Source organism: Hyperolius riggenbachi, chromosome 8, assembly GCF_040937935.1.
Source record: "Hyperolius riggenbachi isolate aHypRig1 chromosome 8, aHypRig1.pri, whole genome shotgun sequence".
In the NCBI taxonomy this organism is placed as follows: Eukaryota; Metazoa; Chordata; class Amphibia; order Anura; family Hyperoliidae; genus Hyperolius; species Hyperolius riggenbachi.
The window spans coordinates 130,418,755-130,441,303 of record NC_090653.1 but is presented as its reverse complement, the minus strand read 5'-3'; the positions used below and the strand labels follow the sequence as shown (position 1 = coordinate 130,441,303).

At 41.5% G+C, this 22,549-nt stretch overlaps 2 protein-coding genes across 3 annotated transcripts in view; one reads left to right on the top strand and one right to left on the bottom strand.

Annotated features, from left to right (window-relative positions):
• Positions 1–22,549, bottom strand: part of AKAP14 (A-kinase anchoring protein 14) — a 51,708-nt gene that overhangs the window by 17,860 nt on the left and 11,299 nt on the right. Inside the window, exons 1-4 of one of the 2 annotated variants that reach the window (XM_068251102.1) lie at positions 8,777–8,883; positions 6,647–6,791; positions 6,391–6,482; positions 4,370–4,549 (exon numbers count right to left, since the gene is read on the bottom strand). In XM_068251102.1, coding sequence (XP_068107203.1) covers positions 4,370–4,549; positions 6,391–6,482; positions 6,647–6,785 — 411 coding nt within the window. In that variant the 5' untranslated portion in view covers positions 6,786–6,791; positions 8,777–8,883. Of the gene's footprint in view, positions 1–4,369; positions 4,550–6,390; positions 6,483–6,646; positions 6,792–8,776; positions 8,884–22,549 lie in introns of those variants that run through there. The other variant, XM_068251103.1, reaches the window with a different exon arrangement.
• LOC137529119 (putative ferric-chelate reductase 1) overlaps positions 8,850–22,549 on the top strand; it is a 31,142-nt gene continuing 17,442 nt past the window's right edge. The window contains exon 1 of the mRNA XM_068251104.1: positions 8,850–8,919. Within this exon, the coding sequence (XP_068107205.1) occupies positions 8,865–8,919 (55 nt within the window). The 5' untranslated portion in view covers positions 8,850–8,864. The remainder of the gene's footprint in view (positions 8,920–22,549) is intronic.

Below are 22,549 nucleotides of genomic sequence, written 5' to 3'. Positions count from 1 at the left end.
GCCGCCTCCGCCGCACTTCTCTTAGCTATACTAAGTATAGCTGAGAGTGCGTCTATGCGTCTATATAGACGCATTAGCGCTAGCTGCCGCTGCCCTCCCTGCCTCCCCCCACCTGTCACCCTCACCCATGCTGACACCCATTGCACCCATGGGTGCCAGCATGGGTGAGGGTGACAGGTGGGGGGAGGCAGGGAGGGCAGCGGCAGCTAGCGCTAATGCGTCTATATAGATGCATAGACGCAACTCTCAGCTATACTAAGTATAGCTGAGAACAAAAAGCATCTTTAAATTTTGGCTCCAAGGCTCCCCATTGGTTCCTTATCGACCAATGGGGATCCTCCTGATCCCCATTGGTCTGTTAAGGAACCAATGGGGACCATTGGAGCTAAAATTTAAAGATGCTTTTTGCTCTTAGCTATACTAAGTATAGCTAAGAGCAGGGCGGCGGAGGCGGCGTGTGTGGCGTCGGGGCAGCGGAGATCTTCAATCAAGATGTAACAGAAGGTCGCAAGACAGAGGATACTGTCGTGGGACCTAATTGACGTGGGATTTTTTTCTTAAAGGTACAGGTATGTATTTCTGGTTAATTTAGAACATTAAAGGACTTTTCTCGTTGTTGTGTTTTTATTTCATTTAACCCTTTGTGGAAATGGGTAAGGGGTACAAAGTAGCCCTATACTCATTTCTCCTGGGAGGGGGGTGGGCATCTTGGGGTCCCCTTCTTAAAGGGGACTCCCAGATGCCACCATGAACCACCCCCCCAGGGAGTCGTCGCCCCCACCTCCTCCTGGGGCACCGGAGGTGGGGAAGAGCCCCTTGTCCATGGATTGGACAAGGGCTCCGGGGGGGAGGGGAAGGCTTGGCCGCCCCTCCCCTCCGAAGCCCCCCCATACCATGGACCATGCGGGCTGGTATAGCTCAGGGTGCGAAGCCCCAGTCGACCGGGGCTCCGCATTCTGGCTATCCCAGCCTGCATGGGAGACAAGGGGCTACAGAGGCTCGGGAGGGGGGACCCCACGTCATTTTTTTCAAAAAATTTCCCACACTCTGAACATAACCCACAAATTTTAAATTAAAAAAAATAAATAAATAAAATGTTTCAATTTTTTTTTTTTTAAATCTTGTTTCCCAGTATCTTTTTAACATATCCTGCAAATTTGGTGTTGCTAGGATTTAAGGGGACTTTGCTATTAACTGCTAAAGTCGGCAGAAAAAGTTTCCACGGAAATGTCAGTACGCGATTTAAATAGAAACATTTCCTCTTTGAAGATTTAAAATCGATTTTCTCAAAAACTATAAGGTCTTTTCTTCGTGTTCCCACTATTATTCTTAACATTCCCTACACATTTGGTGTTTCTGGCATTTAAAGGGGCTTTGCTATTAACCGCTAAAGTCGGCGGGCGTTTAATTTTCCCACGGTCAGAAGAAGAATATTCAAAATCGATTTTCTCAAAAACTATAAGGTCTTTTTGAAAAAAAAAATTTCCTCTTGTTCACAATTTTCTTCTTAACATTCCCTGCAAATTTGGTGTTTTTAGCTTTTAAGGGGGCTTTGCTATTAAACATTAAAGCCGGCGGGCAGATATTTTCCAAACGGCAGCAAAGCAAGGGTTAAAACGATAAATATCGTTCAGGCAGGACAAAAAAAAAAAGTTTTAAAACGATAAATTTCGTTCAAAAGGTCTGCACTATTTTAACCTTTAAAACGATAAATATCGTTTTAAACATATATCGGGCAGAAGGGGGCGCCATTTTTTTGCCGGCGCCATTTTTAACTAGACGCAGCTACTCACGGCTGTCTGTTGCACTACTCTCTTCCGATATGCTCACTGCAGAGTCTCTTTTCCTGGCAGTTGTTTACCCTTTCACTGCTGCACTGATTTCTCAGCCTTATAAACAGATACTGCTGTCTTTCATACTGGGTAGGCGTTTACATTATCACTGCTACACTATTGTGTTAGCCCAGGTTTTTTTGTGTTTAATCCTATGGTTAATGGCTTCTGATTTATTACTGCAATGATGCACTTTTCTGTTGATTGATTTTCACACTTTTTCTTTCATGCACTCAATGCTTTTTTCTGCAGGAGAGTGTAATATTGCAGCAAAACTTATTAACAGGCACTATGCACTTTATTATTGCGGTCTTAGGGTAGTAGACATTGAGAATTTTCTAGCTTGATTAGGTTTGACAACTGCCTCTAGTCTAGTTTACATTGGTTGTGTGGTATGTTCTCCCTGTGGGATGCAGGGGCTGGTTAACTGGCCACACCTTGATGGGAGTGAGTTTGAAAGGCTGGTTGACAGGAGTCAGGCTTCAGTTTGCTGTGGGGGGCAGGTGTTAAAGAAATACATGGCATATTGTGTTGGAGGGTGTGCACATGTGGGGGAGACCCTGTCCCACTTAAAATGTGCTAGTGTGAGGGTTAGGAGGCCCAGTAAGCTGTCCACGTGCCCAGAACCACCTTCCCTCCAGTTCAAACCCCCCCCTTTCCCCACAAAACTACGCTAACACCCACCCCCACCGGTCCCCGGAAAAATGTTTAGCCTGGGAATTGGTCCTCGGGCCAAAAAAGGTTGGGGACCTGTGCTTTATAGGACCCAGAGATTTCCCTCTCCTTAGGTATGTTTGAATTTTTTTTGTTTTGTCACTTCCCATTGACTTTAAATATTTTTACTGTAGTCTTCTTGGTTTAGAGCATGTGCAGTTTTTAAAGAGGAACTCCAGTTAAAATCTAATAAAAAAGTGCTTCATTTTTACAATAATTATGTATAAATGATTTAGTCAGTGTTTGCCCGTTGTAAAATCTTTTAAATCCCTGATTTACATTCTGACATTTATTACATGGTGACATTTTTACTGTTGGCAGGTGATGTAGCTGCTACATGCTTTTTTGGCAGTTGGAAACAGCTGTAAACAGCTATTTCCCACAATGCAGCAAGGTTCACAGACAGGAAACTGCCAAGAGTATGTACTTTTCTTGTTTCTTGTGGGAGGGGTTATACCACAATATCAGCCATACAGCATCCCCGATGCTATTTGTGAAAAGGAATAGATTTCTCATGTAAAAGGGGGTATCAGCTACTGATTGGGATAAAGCTCAATTCTTGGTCAGAGTTTCTCTTTAAGTCCTTTTAGGACCCATTCATACCTTGTAATTACGGTGTGTTCATGGACCATTCTCTGCACCTAAAGGCATGACCAGCTCTGAGCCTTCATAGAATTTTACATGTCAAAAGTTTTGTTTATGTACAGTAGATAGAAAAGATTAAAATGATAAATAAAATCACATCTTTTTTGTGATGAACTGAAAAATGTTTTACTTTTTAGTAATCCCTAGTGCCTGAATTATTCAGAGGTTTCCAGTAGCAAAGATTGCTACATTATCCAGGAAACTTGGAGTAGGTATTTAAAAATTAATTTTGTGATATTATACTAGAGAATAATGTTGGCTGTTGAATGGTTTATAAGTTGGGAAGCAGGAAATTTGGGCGTCTGGGGTAAATGGACTATTTGGGCGCCCCATAGGTGCTAATGCAAATTTCGGCTATAAGGCGCCCAAAGCAGAAAATTGGGAGTGTGATAATTATCGTTTTGAAAATTATAACGTTATTGTTTTAGATTTTTTTTATCGTTTCAATATTAGAATGTTATAGTTTGACTTTTTTTAGGTTTAGTATTTATAAATGATTAATCTTTGAAAGTTATATTAAAAATGATATATTTCAAAACGAAAGGGTTAGGAAGAGGGGAGGGGGGGTTAGGTGTCAGGTATGGAGGGTTCTGTGTGAGAGTAGGGTTGGGTTAAGTTGTAGTAAAATATTGTTAATATATACTGATATTTTATTATGATAATTTACAATATCGGTAGATAATAACAATAATTTTATTAACAAAAATGGGTGCCTATTTTTCCTTGCTCCCCTATTTCATGCATGCGTAACTTTTATAAACAATAACATTTCCAAACTCTCTTCCATAGAATTTGCATAGCATCTCGGTAACTAGCTGTAAGATGGATTTTGTCAGAGGAAAAATCTATGTGCCTCTAACTGCCGAAAGGACAACTTTTGTTGAAAATTTGTAACATGTAAAATTCATGTGTATTAGATGTACAATTTAAGTAAAATGCAATATAAATTTACGGGTAATTGTTCCTGTGTAGCTGTCACTTACAGTGGGCAGTAACAATGTAACAGATCTGACAGATTTTGGACTAGTCAATCTCCTCATGAAGGATTTTCAGTATTTTCTTTATTCTTTTGAAAAGTGTGCATAGGACTGTAATATTCTGCTGCTAAACCACTACAATAAGTTTTTTTATATTATTATTATTTTGTAAATACACAGTTAAGAATGAATCATACTCACAGGTGGTTTAATTTTAGAGATTTGTATTGTGAAGTAGACACAGGCAGTTGCTCTAGGTATCGGCTTCCGGCGGGTTGGGATGCTCCATCTCATTCTGTAATGGAAGAGTTTATTGTACTCCATCTCCTCTCCCCTCAGGAAATCTGTACAGTACAGCCAGCTCTCATGGAATTCCCATGTCTGTCAATTACAAGTAAAAAGACCCTTAAAGTCCATACAATCTAACTTTGTGTGATTATTTTGACCATTTGTATAGGGTTCCGAGGCAGATAACGATGTGGGTTCAGATATATAATAATGATTTCTTTAAGGTGCCCATTAATTGTATATTTTCCTCAGATGCGATCATTCAATCAGATTTGTGGGATCATAAGTAGCTGGAAGGTAATTATCGATTGTTCCCATAAACTGATCTATTAGGGCACTTTCACGCTTCAGATACCATAGCAAAATCCAACATTCCGATTGACTAAATTCAGTACGCCAATCATTCATAGAATCGTTTCATGTCAATTTTCTACACATACTTTGTAGTTTTCTGTACAATTCAATTGTAAAAATGAGATTGAATGTACGAAGTGCCGGCTTTATGTAGCCGTATTTTGTATAGTGGGTGGCCAGGGGGCCCGCTATTTTAAGAAGCATCTCTGACACCCAAATTAACATTTTTAGCTGCTAATCGCAGCGATTTACATTGGCGCCTATGGATGGCCCAAATCACCGTGTAGCCTATAGTGGAGTACATGTTGCACCGCCACCACATAAGTTGATCAGCTACAACCATAATTTCCCAGGCAGTATCCGATCGGCTACTATTCACATAAGGCACCCAACTCACCGCTTGAGCACCCTGTGCACCCAATTACTGGGAATTATCACAGGCATCTGTTAGGCACCTGCCAATTTCCTACGCCTAAATGACCTTACCCGGCTATGATAATGCACAATATACTGTACTATATAGTAAGATACATTAGAATGACTTAATTTACAAAAACCCAAAGAAAACCTGGCGAAAATGCTGATAGTGGCAATAAATGGTAAGAAAAAGCAGGTAAAGCTCGCATAGTCACTGCTACCTTTGGGGTGGGGCAGTCAGTGCACAGTTGTCCTTGTTGCAAAAACCTTATTGCTGCTTTCTGCTGTATATAGCTGCTGTCTGCAACCCTCAAGGTGGTCATATATCTATTGATCTTGTGGCCCGATCAACCATCAAATTTGGTAATAAATTTAATCTAATCAGATGACAACTGGTGTCGCAAGAAGCATGCCCTATTGACAATGATTCAAATGTACCAATCAGACATATTAGGACATCTCGGGCTGATCAGGTGCGCGGCGGTAACAGCATGCGATATTGTGAAAACGCAACCCCCTGCTGCAGCGCCCCCTCCCCCCCCCCCCTATGCTTGTGCATATAAATCTCCCCTGCTCCATCTGCCGTGACTGTCCTGCTGCTCCCGGTCTTGTTCGTTGCTTCATGGCCACCAGGCACGTGTGTGGGACATCACACATGCACCACATACTATACACGGCGACCACGTGAGGCACTCATGGGGAAGCAGCAGATGGGACCAGGAGCTGCTGGACGGTCGCGGCATCTGAAACAGGAGAGATTTGAATGCACGTGTTCCTGGGACGGGGACGGGGGGGGGGGGGGGGGTGCACAGTGGCATAAGCAGAATCACAAGGTCGATTCCTGAGAGATTTCAGGATTCATTCATCTCGGGAAATTGATCGGAAATTGGCCTGTGGTGTATGGGCAGCCAACAGATCTCTCTCTCTGATTACAATCTTGGTCGATCTGTCTGTACCCTTCTGAAAAACAGCCTGACTGATAAAGCAGCAAACATAGTAACAATACAATACTGTCCTCCTTCTCCTATTTATCATTGTTTTATAAATAGGAGAAGCTGGCAAAAAAAAATAATTGTTAGAACAAAAAGTAAATCCATACCATAATTCTGGTTCCAAAAATAGGTAGCTTTGATCTCCATATTTGTACTAGGTCATTAACTTACAGAAACATATTCTTCAATCTGCCTCCTTCCCAGTTCCACAGTGAAATCCTTACACTGCATCCATTCAATGTTGTTTGTTGTGTGTTTCTGCCCTGTAACATCAAGAAGAGTAATATTGTTCAGCTAGTGATATTCTAAAAAATCATGTCCGAGAGAAACAAGCAAAGTCTCTACTTGGCCCTAATCTCCTGTTTGACAAACATATACATTTTTAGTTTTACCCTCTTATGTGGTGTTGTGTGACACATTATCTTACCCTTCACTGTGTCCTCCTCTGCTGCATCTGGTGTGGTTTGTAGTGTTCTCATGGAGTCCTGGGCATTTCTCATGGCAGTTTCTACCAATTCACAGGCCTTTTTTTTTAATGCTGCAAGGTAACTTTCCTCGGACTCCATTTTATCCTGTTAGGATTAAAGATAAAATCTTGGGTCATGTCACAGACAGAAGGAACAGCTGAGTGGAGTATATTGATTGCTCCAAAGGCCCTGAATCGGGCTTCCATGTTATACTTTAAAGTATTTCAGTATTTTAGGAATAGAATAATAAAGTTATTTGTTAGTCAAGCTTCTCCGAGACCACTCTTCCCACACACTAACCATGAGGCAATAAGCCTTACTCACGAGTTCTCTCTTGCTTCAACACCTTATTTATATACCATTTCAGTATCTAAAGCAGGGGTGTAAGACTCAAATACAAAGTGGGCCGAAATTGAGCTTTGGTACCAAGTCGCGGGCAAACCTCAATTTCTAGTGGCCACCTCTCTCCCTTATAATGTTTCCTGATGACTAATAGCACCCTCCATCACCTATACAGTCTCCTGGTGTCTAGCGCCCTCCTCCTTCCCCTATACAATTCCCTGGTGTCTAGTGGCCCTCCCCTATACAATCCCTAGGTGTTAAGTGGTCCTCCTTCCCTCATCTATACAGTTACCTGGCTTGGATAGGGGAGGGCCACTATAAGGTAGGGAGGGAGAACCACTAAATAGTGGTTCTCCCTCCCTACCTTATACAGTTTCCTGGTGTCTAGTGCCCCCCTCTTTCCCCTATACAGCCCTCTGATGTCTAGTGACCCCCTCCCTCTCCTATACAGCTCCCTGGTGTCTAGTGCTGTCCCCCTTCCCATATGGCTTACCTAGTGATAAAGGTCTTCACTTTCAATATAGCTTCTCTGGTAGTCTAGAGTGGGCCAAACATAATGCAAAGTGGGGAAACCACCTGAGGGTCAAATCTGATGGCTCTGAGGGCCAGATTTGGCCCCCAGACCAGAGTTTGTATGATGTTTAAGGCTGCTATACACTGGTTGATTGCCACCAGATAGATCCCTCTGTGATCAAATCTGAGCAAAGAGGGATCTATTAGCTGCCTACACTGCAAACAGATTTTGAATCGATTTCACTGCATACATTACCTGATCCGGCTTTCGCGAGTCCCCCGGTCTCCGCTGTCTCTTCTCTGCTCTGGGTTCCAGCTTCACTTTACTTCCTGTCGAGGGCGCTCTACTGTTTAAACTTCCCCTGACAGGAAGTAAGTGAAGCCAGCCGCAGCCCAGTGCGGAGAAGTGACAGCGGGACACACACCGGCGGAACATGTAATGAATTGCCGCTAGCGTCGGTCGTCTGACATTTGAACGCGGCTATCGACGCACTCCCGACCCACCGGCGATCAAGCAAAATCTTCCGCGCTGACAGATCGACGGGAATGATCGATTTCAGGAGGAAATCGATCGTTCGGTCGGCATTTGAACAACAATTTCACAGCAGATTCGATCAGAGTGATCGAATCTGCTGTATATCGGCAGGAAATAGTGTAAGTGTAGGGGCCCCTTAAGGCTGTCAGGAAGCACCAACCAAAATATAAAAAGTTTAAAAACAGTCAAGCTGAGGTGACTTACGATACCTCCTTTCCAAAAAAAAAGCCACAATGTAAGGCCAAAAACAAATATTTAGTTTTTTTAATATACATAATGCCATAATGAAATTTAGCTGTAAGGCTGAATGCATTAAAGTCAATAGAGGAAACTGAATATTGGGCAATCATCATAAATCTGACATTCCAATTGAAGTCAATGCTTTTCACCTTATATTCCAAATTCAATGTCTTATGTTTAACAAGTATGTATGAGGTTATGAGAAATGGAGCAATAAAAAAAAAAACAATCACAGAGCTGTTTTCATATCGAAATATACATTAGAGACATTGCATGAATGAATACTGAAGGCAACAATAACAAATGAAACTACATTTTAAATAATTCTCTAGTCAAAATGAATCTCTGTCTATAAATATGTTTTGTTAAAAAATGCTGTTGATACATCATGATCTACCCAGAGCAAGAAAAGGCAGCAGTGCTGCAGTGAGCATGCAGTACAATATATAAAAATACCTACACGAATGTTTTGCTAGTAGGCTGTGAGAGATGTCATATGCCACTGCGTGATGAGTAGCTGGGAACAGTGTTTGAACACAGCTGTAACTATGGAGACCAGTAAAGCAGCCAATGATAGCCATTGTGCACAGTCACCAATAAGAGGTCAGTCCCAGGAGGCTGGTCTGCTGCATGATTACAGCATTGTGCGTTTAGCATACAGCAGTAAAGATACATCATAAAGGCTGTGTATAGCTTTAGCTTTCATATGCATTGTACAACTGTTTTTCACTAATGAATTATTCATTATCTTTCAGGTGATGGTGTTTATGTACTAACTGCCATATTGCCATGTGCAGGCAGTGCACAGCAATATTACCTTTACTACTGGCAGCAGTTTACTGCACGTTACACTATTAACGCGACCCAGAGGACCTGATTAACGTTAGTATGCTGCTTGCGTTACTATAGCAATGCTCGCATTAATCATTGGTCGTGCTAAAAGCGTAACACGTGGTTCACTGCTGCCACAGGTGGCCATACATCAGGCGACTTGGTGGCCGATCGACCATCCAATTGATTATTATAATCGAATTGGATGAAAATCCGTGCCACCAAGTGCAATTTTCGGGAAGGAAATGGGTGGTGCTGCAGGCTGTTGAGCCAAAGTTGGTTGGTCGGGTGCGCAGCGGGTACGGCATGCAATTTCCCGACAATCGACGAAACCATCCACCGCCAATGTCCCCCCCATGTAAAGTATACATTACCTGTCCGCGGCCTCCGCTCTGGGCACACGTCACACTTGCGCCCTTACCTAGAAACCGCGTGGGGCGTGTGTGTATCTAGAAGAGGATAATGTGCCCGGAGCAGCGGGGGACAAGACAAGCGGAGGCCGCAGTTAGGTAATGTATACTTTACACGGGGGGAACATTACATTAGGGGGCACAACAGCCGATTCCGGATCGATTTCAGCATGGGCAGATTACAGATTTCTCTCATCAGATTCCATAACAGATTTCTCTCTAGGTCGATATTGCCCATACATCGCTAGATCTATGAGCACCTGTAATGGAAATATTGCCACTTGGATGCAGGGGAGCAGCAATAGATTGCCGGCCCAGATCAGTTCACTGCATGGAACAGTGCAAGGCTGCCGCTCCACAGATTTTTTAATAAATTTCATAGTGAAATGTATTGAAAATCTGTGTGCAGCATATGGGGGGATTCGACCCCTCTTTGATCAGAGAAGGATTGATCCATTTGCCACAATGGGTGGCAATCTAAATGTGTATAGCCACATTAAAGGACCACTCCAGCGAAAAAAGTAGGCAGTTAAAATATGACAGAACCGACAGGTTTTGGACTAGTCCATCTCTACATGGGGGATTCTCAATGTTTTCTTTGTTTTCATAGTGAAATATATCATTAATGGGCCCCCAATGATTGGCCAATTTTACCACTTCCATGCAGTATGAGAGCTTACCTACACAATCTTACAAACAATTAAGATGCGCAAATGTAATTAGATAAGTCAGGCAGTGCGCTGATATCTTGTTAAATTCTAATAAATGTTCAATATTATAGTGCAACACAGTCCTGCTATTCATAGGAGGGATTCCCTCTCGCCAGTATGTCACTTATGTCAGTGAGATCTTCTCTGTTAAGCCTAAAGCTTGGCTCACACCGCCACCACACCAAGTATTGGGAAGTGACTCACCCTTTGCTAAGACCCCCAGTTAGGTCTTAGCTGCGCCTTGGGGTTATTCCCAGGTCACCCCCGACCTACACGATCTGTGTCTTTAGTGTCCCCACCGTTAGCTTGGATCAGGGATAGTCTCTGCTGGTGATAATTTACCTCCAAACAGAAAAACATCTCATAGCGTAAAACCGTTTTCACTTAAAACACTTTAAAATTTATTGCACTTACAATTTCCTCTATGGAATTCACAGTATGAGTTTTTTTAACGGGCTCTCCCCCGTGTTGGTGGCCTCCGGAGGGCTCTGCCGGCGTTGCGCAGCTTTCCAATACGTCTGCCGCACACACAGCCGCCCGTATTGCTTCTGCGTTGCCCCGCTCGTTACCACACTCCACGCCGTGTAGGGACCCTTTCCAATACTTGGTGTGGTGGCGGTGTGAACCAAGCTTTAGGATTAACAGAGAAGATCACACTGACATAAGTGACATTACTGGTGAGAGGGAATCCCTCCTATGAATAGCAGGACTGTGTTGCGTTATAATATTAAACATTTACCTACACAATCTGTTCATAGTATTCTGAAGGTGTCCATTAACGGTACAATATTTTTTTCAGATGAGATCATTCCATTAGATTTTTACAATCGAGTTTTGCTGAAAACCACCCAGTATGTGGAGAGAATCAGCGTGAAATGGTTCTATGGTGGATTGGCATACAGAATTTTGTTGATCGGAATGTTGGCTTTTATGATCATATCTGAAGAGAGAAAGCCCCCTTATCAACCCTTTTATGAGATCAATAATTACTTACAATCCCGCAAATCTGATTGCATGATCGCATCTGAGGAAAACATTGAACCATTAATGAGCACCTTAGGTCTGTTGGCCCTCATGCTACATGGAGGTGGTAAGATGGGTCATTAGCCAATCAAAATTGGATGTGTGTACTGGGCTTTACGATTGGTCAGTTTCACAACCTTCATATAGTATGAAGGCCAACAGAATAGAATTTTAATACTATGAACAAATCATGTAGGTAAGCTCTCACACTACATGTAGGTGTTAAATTGGCCAATCAAAATTGGCCAAATTTCTCTTTTTTCCTGTTCTTAGTAACCTTGTGATAGGTCATACACATTTCAGGCTGATACACACTTGAAGTATTGGTTGTCTGAAACAATATTTACAGATCATTTTAGGTGACAATTTCGGAAGAATGCTGTACAGACATGCTGCTTGGCTCCTGCATGAGCAAGAATGTACTGCTCTATGGAGAGAGGAGGGGGGAAACATGTGGCATTGCACTAGGAATTTCCTATACGATTCTCCCAAAATAATAAGACAAGGGAGATCCATGCATGGATATACATCATGATAATCATTAAGACATTCAACTAATATAAACATATTTCCGTTATACAGTAGAAAGTGCATTAGGATAATGTAATATGTTACAATGCAGAGATAGAAGCCAAGACGTTTGTATAGTCAGTGTGTTCACATGCAGCAATGTAGCGCAATGTGCGTAGTGTGAACTCACCCCAGGGCTGTGTTCACACTATGGGCATGATCCAATTCAGTTTTTCTCCTGAGGTAAGAAGGTGATATTTTCACATCTAATCAATAAAATGCCCTTTAGGCCACCAGAAAAATACTCTGGGATCCTTTTGATGGTACTTTTTCAGCTACGTTTTAGCAATTTTTCAATTGCAGAGTGCTGAGAAGTGACTTTAAACAAAAGATAAAAATTATCTCCTTAGAAAAATCTTGGGAGAAAAAGTGAATTGGATTGGGCCCAATGTGGATTGCGTTATGCAGGTGTTATAGCTCATGGATAATGCTACACACACTTTACATGCTAAAAAAAAAATAACTTTCATGGCATGAAGTGTTGCTATATAATGTGTGTGTTTTTTGCTCACTTTATCTAGACATGCACTGAAGAAAGTGCATTACAGAGAAACAATATTATGGGCACTGCATTCACACTGGGCCACACAATGCAATACAACGTCCATAGTGTGAGCTCACGCTATAGTGAGTTTATTTAATTTGGATCTGGCATTCAAAAAATCTAGTGAGGACATTCCGCTGGAAGATGATAACGTATGCGCCGCTGCAGCTGCTCTGCAACTTACCACAGATCAAACCTTTTTAGCCCACTAGCATGTCTGCCCAGTAAAAGGAAGACCTCATGCCCAATGGAAAGACTGTGGGCACAGGTGCTTCCTTCCACTGGGCATGCACAAGTTCTAAACCACACATGCCTGGAACATTCCCATTCAGAACTCAGTCATGCCCAGTGTCTATGTGTTCATGTGCTTAGATTGGCTTCAGGTGTACTTTAGGAGAACAGGCAAGAATGTGCATAACTGGACACAATAACTGCATTTATATGTGGCACAGATGCCTACGTCACAGCCAGCCTGATGGTATACTGGAAATGAATAGGCCAGCTCTGACAAAAGATCTTGTGATCTCAGCCTGCCCAGCTACCCTGAAATTAGTGCATCATCAAAACTAAACTGGTTCGAAACCTCTTGATCTTATGCACAGTGATGTACTCCTATGTTATTGCCCACACCCGGGGATAATCAGTACATAAATCACTGAGCTGAGTGTTTCTGATGCAATCATCAAGATCACATGGTCTGGGTCCTGCCTGTAGTTGGGACTTAAAGCAGTATATAACCCTGACATAATATTCAATAAAAACAGGTTTTCCTACTTTTTATATGCCATACGGTTATCATATTTGCTTTTGTGCATAAGTATTATTATTCATTTAGAAATTATAAGTTTCTAAAGTACACTTATTTTACTCTGAGAGCTGACTTTGCATTTTATTTATAACTGCTTTATTCATCTTCTAACTTAAAGGGGAACTTCAGCCTAAATAAACATACAGTCATCAAGTTACATTAGTTATGTTAATTAGAATAGATAGGTAATATAATCTCTTACCCACCCTGTTTTAAAAGAACAGGCAAATGTTTGTGATTCATGGGGGCTGCCATCTTTGTCAAGGGGGCAGCCATCTTTTTGGTTGAAAGGAGGTGACAAGGAGCAGGAGACACAGTTCCAACTATCCTGTGTCCTGATTACCCCTCCCAGCTACACACACTAGGCTTCAATTGTCAAATTCAAAATGTAAAAAAAAAAAAATTACACCAAAACAGCAGAACAAGAACAACAAAATCAGAAATCCCATCATGCTTTGCACAGCATCAGGGGAAAAAAGCCCGGGCAGTTTTCTTCTGTGCAGCTAAAAATGAGGCTTGTAAAAGAGAAACAAAGTTCTGATGCTGTGAAACTGTTAAAGAAACACAAAGCCTTTTCAGTGCTGCTGAGTCGATTTTTAGTCCGGAGGTTCACTTTAACCAGAAAGCATCAGAAAGCATTTATGCTTGTCTGACTTTGTTCAGGGGACCTGGCAGTGTGAGAGAAGGCTTTGTTTACATTTCTCACTTGATACAATTAAACACAAGATAACATTATGTAAAGTTCGGAAGAGGCCAGCTCTGCTGGCAGGAAAGCTTCTAAAGCCTGTGTTAACCCTTTGAATGCAGTTCTAGTTAAAAAAAACAAATGCTGGTTGTATATAATATACTGTAAATAATCTATTAGAGCAAAGTAGAAATGCTGGCTTTATTCCGCTTTAATTTGGGTTTTCATTTGACATTGGGAACCTTTGGTAAAAGACACAGTACAGGTGTGATGATAAGGCTGTATAATTTGCAACTTTACCACCAGTTTTAACTTCTTCATCCATCTTGTGATCAGAGGCTGTGGACTTCCCCATCAACCATTTAATCCACCCATCACACTTAAGGCTCATACACACATCAGACCATAGTCTTTGGAAAATGAAAGATCACAGACCAATTTTACCCCTTTCCATGTAGTATGAGAGCCATACCTACACAGTCTATTCTATGGAGCTGAACTCCCCATCAGACAGAAATCTTTGCAGGATGCTGCACACATTCAAAAGATCAGTATCTGCAAAAGATCTGTTCCTGCAAAATGCATTCATAGTCTATGAGATCTGCAGATCATCATACACACCTTGTTTAACAAACATTCATCTGCAGATCAGATCCACCAGGATGGATTTTCAGATCTGCAGAGGATTGTCTGATCTGCAGATGAATGTCAGTTAACCACCTTAGCGGTATGGACGAGCTCAGCTCGTCCATAACCGCCAGAGGGTGCCGCTCAGGCCCTGCTGGGCCGATTTTGACCAAATAAAAAGCAGCACACGCAGCCGGCACTTTGCCAGCTGCGTGTGCAGCGGCGAAAGAGGGTCCCCCCAGCCGCCTGAGCCCTGCGCAGCCGGAACAAATAGTTCCGGCCAGCGCTAAGGGCTGGATTGGAGGCGGCTGACGTCAGGATGTCGGCTGACGTCCATGACGTCACTCCGCTCGTCGCCATGGCGAAGAGGTAAGCGAAACACGGAAGGCCGCTCATTGCGGCCTTCCATGTTACTTCTGACCGCCGGAGGCGATCAGAAGAACGCCTCCGGAGCGCCCTCTAGTGGGCTTTCATGCAGCCAACTTTCAGTTGGCTGCATGAAATAGTTTTTTTTATTAAATCTTATCTTAATAGAACGCCAGGGTGGTTAAACAAGGTGTGTATGATGATCTGTAGATCTCATAAACTATGAATGCAATTTGCAGGAACGGATCTTTGGCAGGAACAGATCTTTTGCAGATACTGATCTTTTGTGTCTGTACAGCATCTGTGTGTGCAGCATCTTGCAAAGATTTTTTTCTGATGGGGAGTTCAGCTCCATAGAATAGACTGTGTAGGTGTGGCTCTCATACTACATGGAAGGGGGTAAAATTGGTCTGTGATCTTTCATTTTCAAAAGACTATAGTCTGATGTGTGTATGTGGCCTCACATACACACATCAGACCATAGTCTTTTGAAAATGAAAGATCACAGACCAATCTTACCACCCTTCATGTAGTATGAGAGCCACACCTACACAGTCTATTCTATGGAGCTGAACTCCCCATCAGAAAAAAATCTTTGCAAGATGCTGCACACACAGATGCTGTACAGACACAAAAGATCAGTATCTGCAAAAGATCTGTTCCTGCCAAAAATCCATTCCTGCAAATAGCAATGATAGTCTATGAGATCTGCAGATCATCATACACACATGATTTAACTGACATTCATCTGCAGATCAGATCCACCAGGATGGATTTTCAGATCTGCAGATGTTTGCTTGATCTGCAGATGAATGTCAGTTAAATCATGTGTGTATGATGATCTGCAGATCTCATAGACTATCATTGCAATTTGCAGGAATGGATTTTTGGCAGGAACAGATCTTTTGCAGATACTGATCTTTTGTGTCTGTACAGCATCTGTATGTGCAGCATCTTGCAAAGATGTTTATCTGATGGGGAGTTCAGCTCCATAGAAAAGACTGTGTAGGTATGGCTCTCATACTACATGAAGGGTGGTAAGATTGGTCTGTGATCTTTCATTTTCCAAAGACTATAGTCTGATGTGCGTATGAGCCTTAAGAAAAGTGATGGGACCAATTACATATTTTATAAGAAAAGTAATCATGTGCTACTTTAGTAGCTAATATCTCTGCAACTTCTGATTATTTATAGTATTGCTAGGAACCCACTTAGCAGAAACGCTAGCGTTGCAGAAAACCCAGCATTTTTGCTGCTAATGGTAGTCAATGGGCTGCATCAAAAAATGCATAAAAAAAAAAAAAACACATATGCATTTTGTATGCGTTTTGAAACATGCGTTTTTAAAAACACTGGTTTTGTTTCATAGTTTTTAAAAACGCACATAATGAAATTCAATGGTAACACAATCTAATGCGTTTTGTATGAGTTTTTATATGCTTTTTTAAAATAGTTTTCTGATGTATTTCCACTTCCGGTCGTCGCCCTAGTGAGCTGCATCAAACGCAATTGTAACGCATACACGTTTTGTATATGCATACCGCAAACGTGTAAAACACGTGCAAAACACATATGCGGAAAAAACGCGAACGCACAAAATCCGCACACAAAAAAAACGGACATGACAGAAAACTTGACCTTTCATGCACAGCCATGTGTGCACCCAGCCTATCAGTTTTAACTCCATGTAACCTTTCTGTATTATGTGTTTAGATAACCAGATCAGATTGTTCAGGCTTTGGATGGGTACTTTGACAAGTTCTGTCACTACCTTTACTAAGCTGAAATGATCACAGACATACCTTTGTTACACCTTGACATACAATGGGCTTGATTCACTAAGACAAATGGCATGCCTTGTCAAAGTTAACACGCCTTATCAGAGTAGCATAGCGAACTTATGCCTGCTAATTGGCAATGACGAGAGCTCCACTCATCCTGCCCTGCTGAGCCCCTGCGGGTTCGTAGCGCTCGCTATGCTACTCTGATAAGGCATGTTAACTTTGATTAGGCGTGTTAGGCATGCTATTTGTCTTAAGGCTCATACACACATCAGACCATAGTCTTTGGAAAATGAAAGATCACAGACCAATCTTACCACCCTTCATGTAGTATGAGAGCCATACTCTACACAATCTTTTCTATGGAGCTGAACTCCACATCAAAAAAATCTTTGCAAGATGCTGCACATACAGATGCTGTACAGACACAAAAGATCAGTATCTGCAAAAGATCTGTTCCTGTCAAATATCCGTTCCTGCAAATTGCAATGATAGTCTATGAGATCTGCAGATCATCATACACACATGATTTAACTGACATTCATCTGCAGATCAAGCAATCATCCGCAGATCTGAAAATCCATCCTGGTGGATCTGATCTGCAGATGAATGTCAGTTAAATCATGTGTGTATGATGATCTGCAGATCTCATAGACTATCATTGCAATTTGCAGGAATGGATTCTTGGCAGGAACAGATCTTTTGCAGATACTGATCTTTTGTGTCTGTACAGCATCTGTGTGTGCAGCATCTTGCAAAGATTTTTTTTCTCGTGGGGAGTTCAGCTCCATAGAATAGACTGTGTAGGCGTGGCTCTCATACTACATGAAGGGTGGTAAGATTGGTCTGTGATCTTTCATTTTCAAAAGACTATGGTCTGATGTGTGTATGTGGCCTTAGTGAATCAAGCCCAATATATGAATTTTTACTTAATTTTTAACACCCTAACCCCAAGAGTACATGCCAGTATTTCAAGGCCACCTTATGCCTAAAAAGTTAAAGGACATCTGAAGTGAGAGATATTTGGAGGCTGCCATATTTATTTCCTTTTCAGCAATACCAGTTGCCTGGCTATCCTGCTGTTCCTCTGCCTCTGAAACTTTTGGCCATAGCCCCTGAACAAGCATGCAGCAGATCAGATGTTTCTGACATTGTCAGATCTGACAAGATTAGCTGCATGCTTGTTTCTGGTGTTATTGAGACACTACTGCAGCCAAATAGACCAGCAGCGCTGCCAGGCAACTAGTATTGCTGAAAAAATAAATAAATAAGACAGCTTCCCTATCCCACTCACTTCAGTTGTCCTTTATAAGTACATCCTGAGATCTTTTTATTTGATTTCTAGAACCCTTGTACTTTCATGAAGAGCTCTTGTCTTATATAGGAGTAGATTATATTCAATCCACCTTTCAGTCTTTCAGCTTGCAGTCTGATGATAGATGTAAATAGATAATTAATAAATGGATATATAGTAGAATACCACTATAGTAAACTCCAAGGGACCAGGAAAAACAGTTTACTATTTCATAAATGTACTAAATCAGAATTAATCCTACATTGTATACATACACATTTGCCTGGACCTGAGGACTGAGTTTACTATATCCAGAAGTTTCCTATATCAGAGTTTACTATAACGAGATTCTACTGTATAGATAGGAAAGCCATCATGTGCTACAATACGCAGCTGTTCAATTTGTACTGAAATGTGATTCACTTGTGACAGTCATATAACAACCTTGTCTATGACTGATTATTTTTGCTTTTGAATGGTAATAGGGCATGCTTTGGTTCTGTTTCATCCTGGAGTAGCTTTTCTAATCCCATGACTTCTGCAGTTATAAAAGAAAGTGAACATGACATATCAAATGTAAGAATGAACATGCTGCGCATGGCGATCTTCTAAAAAGTTTTAATGACTTGTGTTAAGTGTTGCCAACCTTACACATTATTTTTTATTGACAAAGACATACAAATTTACTGACAAAGGAATTTTTATTACTGAGAAAAACCCCTGCGCCACACATAGCACGGGGCACAGAAAAATGGGCGTGGTCATGCAACAATGCAGGCGTGGTCATGGGTGGGGCCGAATATACATGCTTTTAGCAGTGCTGTAAAAGGTCTCCCGGGAAGTTTGAGCTCTGCCATAGTGTTTCCCCCCCAAAATACATGTAATCTTACAGCATTTGACCAAAATACACAGATAATATGGCAGTGGTTCCCCGACATACACATAATCTGGCAGCAGTTCCCCAAAATACACTTCACCTGGCATATGTACGAACAGAGGCGCCAAGCAGAGTAAAACAATGTTCTAAAAATGATAAAAAGAGGGAAGTCGAGGTGGACTTACCTCCCTCTGGTAGTGGACATATACTCTTATGGAGTTGTGAATAAATTGTATATATATTTTTACTCTGCATTTGAGTATATGTCCACTACCAGAGGGAGGTAAGTCCACCTCGACTTCCCTCTTTTTATCATTTTTAGAACATTGTTTTACTCTGCTTGGCGCCTCTGTTCATACATATTACAGCACTATTAAGTCCACCCCTGGTGGAGGGGTTCTTTCCCCATTTTCCTATCTACAGAGAGCGACTTTTATACCTGAGTGGGGTCAGGTACTAATACTCCCCACCTGCCTGTCAAGTGGTTGCCTGATGGTAACCCACCTTTGTGAGTATAAGAACCTTTGACATTATTTTATATATTGAGCTTACCAGACAATATTGCACTATTGGGCTCTCGGTGTCCTCTGTTTTGTTTTTACAACTTCACCTGGCAGCAGCAGTTCCCCAAAATACAGATAATATGGCAGCAGTTCTCCCAAAAAAGGTGCCCCTGGTATAGGTAGCCAGGTCTATAGGTGTCCCCAGTGTAAGTAGCCAGGTCTATAAGTTTACCCAGTTTAAATAGCCAGGTCTATACGTGTCCCCAGTTTAGATAGCCAGGTTTATAGGCGTCCCCAGTATAAGTAGCCAGGTCTATACGTGTCCCCAGTTTAGATAGCCAGGTTTATAGGCGTCCCCAGTATAAGTAGCCATGTGTATAGATGTCCACAGAATAGATAGCCAGGTCTATAGGTTTCCCCAGAATAGGTAGCTAGGCGTATATATGTCCCCAGAATAGGTAGGCAGGCTTATATATGTCCCCAGAATAGGTAGGCAGGTGTATAGATGTCACCAGAATAGGTAGGCAGGAGTATAGATGTACCACAAAACAAAATTTCCACTGCGCTCAAACTTGAACCTCCACAAGGTCTGTAGTTAGTCACTTTTGAGTGCTGCTCCTGGATTACTCTGGGACCACAGTAAATAGCTGGTAGGCAGAAAAAAGGTAGGGAAGAAAAGAGCGCTCTCTAGTGCATTAACTATTTTAATGTAGCTTCATACGCAAAATGTAAAAATAAACTCACAATGCAAATAATTAAAACATCGCATATCACACAACAAGTGTTTCATCACCGCTTCCTGCAGATGGAAGTCTGGTCGCCTCAATACTGTGGCCAGCAGTGATTGGAATCCGGAGTTCCGGTAGCGCCAGCGGGAGGAGGAACACGGCGGAATCTCAGCAGCTGCCTGCGCCTATTGCGTCATTACGTGTTTCGGCGTTCAGCGCCTTCGTCAGATGACGCAATGGCGCAGAGGACGCAATAAAAATGCAAGTGGTTGCTTAGCAACCTTTGCCAAAGCCTACGGAGGCTCAGTGTAAACAAAAAGTTCACGCCAAACAAGGGACGTGCGGACGTTCGGCGTCATATTGCTATGCAACAGGGGAGGACTAAAAAGGTTACAGTGGCCTCGCTCATCAATGAAGAGGCGGTGCAGCTGTAAATTAATCTCTAAATTCCATCACTGTTGCCCGCACCTTGCACGTGACAAGTATAATGCTTAAAAATTCAGATTAAAAACAATTAAAATAAATATGAATTCACATAAGTCACTCAAGGAAATAATACAGACAATTGGCTATCCCATAATTCGTTCAAAATTGATAAAATACATGATAAAATACATAGAAATTTCCCATACTTATGTATTATATTTTTATATACTTTTAAAAAATTCTCAAAAAATTATTTAAATCTTTCAAAAATATCTATATATGGTTGGTCTAAAGCGCTACGGCGTTTCCACATCTAGTAGGAAACTTCAAATGCAATAAAAAACGATGTGGATGTTGCACATTCATCCAACACCGTATGTCTACCATCTGTGACAGTAGTGGTGAAATAATCAAATTGAAAGATTTCAACAATTGTAGTTCTTCCTTTGTCATTTATGCACTAACCTGTGGGTGTCAAAACAAATATTATGTCGGTAGGACTACTAGACCCCTACGACAACGGTTAGGTGAGCATAAAAGGAAGATCCAGGACGGATGTATAAAACACACAGTCCCTAGACATTTCTTGGAGTCACATGACGGAAAAACGGACAGTTTGAAGATAATGGGGTTAGAAGTTATTAACAAGAATTTTAATAAAGGCTTGAGATTTAAGAAACTCTGCGAACGCGAATCCTATTGGATTTTTAAACTTAATTCCCTTACTCCAGTAGGCCTTAATGAGGGGTTGGAAGTAGCCACATATATCTAATATCTAATATTTATGATGTAAATGCATATCCCTGCAAATTACTGTTATAACATCTTTGAAATTAGTGCCCATTTGACTCATATATGTAGAGATATGTGTAGAGACATGTATGGTATATATCATGTATGTTCCTGACCCCCGATACACTTCCCTGCATTCTAACCAGTAAGTTATTATGGGGCCATTGGGGGGTTAATCTACACAGGAGTGTGTATATGTATATGCATGCATATTGTTATATGCATGTGTGTACATGCATATGTGTGAGCTCCTTTTCTTGTACACTTTCCCCCATTTTGGGAATAATATTAATAACATTTTTTTGGGTCAGTCCCTGTATATGAACATTCCAGGAATGATGAAGAATAATCTATCAAGTCCTTATGATGACTTCATGATTAAATGTGCTATTCATCGCTCTCTCTATATATATATATATATTCCTAATTATGTATTCATTCATTTATTCATTTGTTTACATGGTTGACCGCTATAAAACATGTATGATCGGGCACTTAGTGGTTACAATGAAGATGAACCATTGGGGCTTTAAGCAGTGAAAAGGCTGCACACTTTTTGTTTCCAGTACGCATGCGTGCAACCCTGAGCCGTAGCGCTTTAGACCAACCATATATAGATATTTTTGAAAGATTTAAATAATTTTTTGAGAATTTTTTAAAAGTATATAAAAATATAATACATAAGTATGGGAAATTTCTATGTATTTTATCATGTATTTTATCAATTTTGAACGAATTATGGGATAGCCAATTGTCTGTATTATTTCCTTGAGTGATTTATATGAATTCATATTTATTTTAATTGTTTTAATCTGAATTTTTAAGCATTATACTTGTCACGTGCAAGGTGCGGGCAACAGTGATGGAATTTAGAGATTAATTTACAGCTGCACCGCCCCTTCATTGATGAGCGAGGCCACTGTAACCTTTTTAGTCCTCCCCTGTTGCATAGCAATATGACGCCGAACGTCCGCACGCCCCTTGTTTGGCGTGAACTTTTTGTTTACACTGAGCCTCCGTAGACTTTGGCAAAGGTTGCCAAGCAACCACTTGCATTTTTATTGCGTCCTCTGCGCCATTGCGTCATCTGACGAAGGCGTTGAACGCCGAAACACGTAATGACGCAATAGGCGCAGGCAGCTGCTGAGATTCCGCCGTGTTCCTCCTCCCGCTGGCGCTACCGGAACTCCGGATTCCAATCACTGCTGGCCACAGTATTGAGGCGACCAGACTTCCATCTGCAGGAAGCGGTGATGAA